The sequence below is a fragment of the Apaloderma vittatum genome, unplaced genomic scaffold (genome assembly GCF_000703405.1).
Source record: "Apaloderma vittatum isolate BGI_N311 unplaced genomic scaffold, ASM70340v1 scaffold13829, whole genome shotgun sequence".
NCBI lineage: Eukaryota > Metazoa > Chordata > Aves > Trogoniformes > Trogonidae > Apaloderma > Apaloderma vittatum.
The window spans coordinates 3,127-4,097 of record NW_009733603.1 but is presented as its reverse complement, the minus strand read 5'-3'; the positions used below and the strand labels follow the sequence as shown (position 1 = coordinate 4,097).

Sequence of the window (971 nt, the reverse complement as noted above, 5' to 3'; positions counted from 1 at the left end):
TAAAACAAAGTTTAAGAAGGTTATTATGACACCTTTCACATAAGAATGCAAAAATGGTTACAACAGGGCTGACCAAGAGATCGCTGGGTTTCCAGCAGTGGCATACTCACCGTCAGCTCTACCCAGAAGTGCCACGGCGTAGCATGCAGCCCGTGGGAGTAAAACACAAAGTAGTCGCCTCCTACGCTAGCAACTGGCTGCCCATCCCCAAGAGACCACGCGGACAGTGACGACCCTTCATGTGGCCTCACATACAAAGACATGTGACTTGGTCCTACAAAGACAGGGATATGAATCTGTATATATCAAGAGATGGAGGTAGAATAACAATTATGTATTTTCCTACTTAGTAGCATGTTGTCTGTGTATTACAGGGTTTTCCAAAACATCTTAAAACTGTCTTCACAGAATCAGTCATAGAATCATTTAAGTTGGAGAAGACCTTTAAGATAGCTGAGTTCAACCATGAACTTAGCACTGCACTGTTCCCTGGGCAGCCTGTGCCGGTGCTTGACAGCACCTTCAGTAAAAGAATTTTTCCTAAGGTCCAACCTAAACCTCCCCTGGTGCAACTTGAGGCCATTTCCTCTTGTCCTATAGTTTGTTATCTGGGAAGAGACCAACCCCCACCTTGCTACAACCTCCTGTCAGGTGTTGTATAGAGTGATAAGGTTCCCCTCGGGCTCCTTCAGGCTCAACAACTCCAGTGCCCTCAGCCACTCCTTGTGCTCCAGACCCTTCACCAGCTCTTTGCCCTTCTCTGGACACACTCCAGCACCTCAGTGTCTTTCTTGGAGGGAGGGGCCCAAAACTGGACACAGAGCTCGAGGTGCAGCCTCACCAGTGCCGAGTGCAGGGGGACAATCCCTGCCCTGGCCCTGCTGGCCACGCTGCTGCAGATGCAGGCCGGGATGCCATTGGCCTCCTTGGCCACCTGGGCACACTGCTGGCTCCTGCCCAGCCGGCTGTCT

General features: G+C 50.8%; 1 protein-coding gene across 1 annotated transcript in view; it reads right to left on the bottom strand.

Moving 5' to 3' along the window:
* Positions 1 to 110: 110 nt before the first annotated feature.
* LOC104278861 (endoplasmic reticulum metallopeptidase 1-like) overlaps positions 111 to 971 on the bottom strand; it is a gene marked incomplete at both ends in the record, with an annotated part of 3,780 nt that continues 2,919 nt past the window's right edge. Inside the window, one exon of the mRNA XM_009875968.1 lies at positions 111 to 274. Within this exon, the coding sequence (XP_009874270.1) occupies positions 111 to 274 (164 nt within the window). The remainder of the gene's footprint in view (positions 275 to 971) is intronic.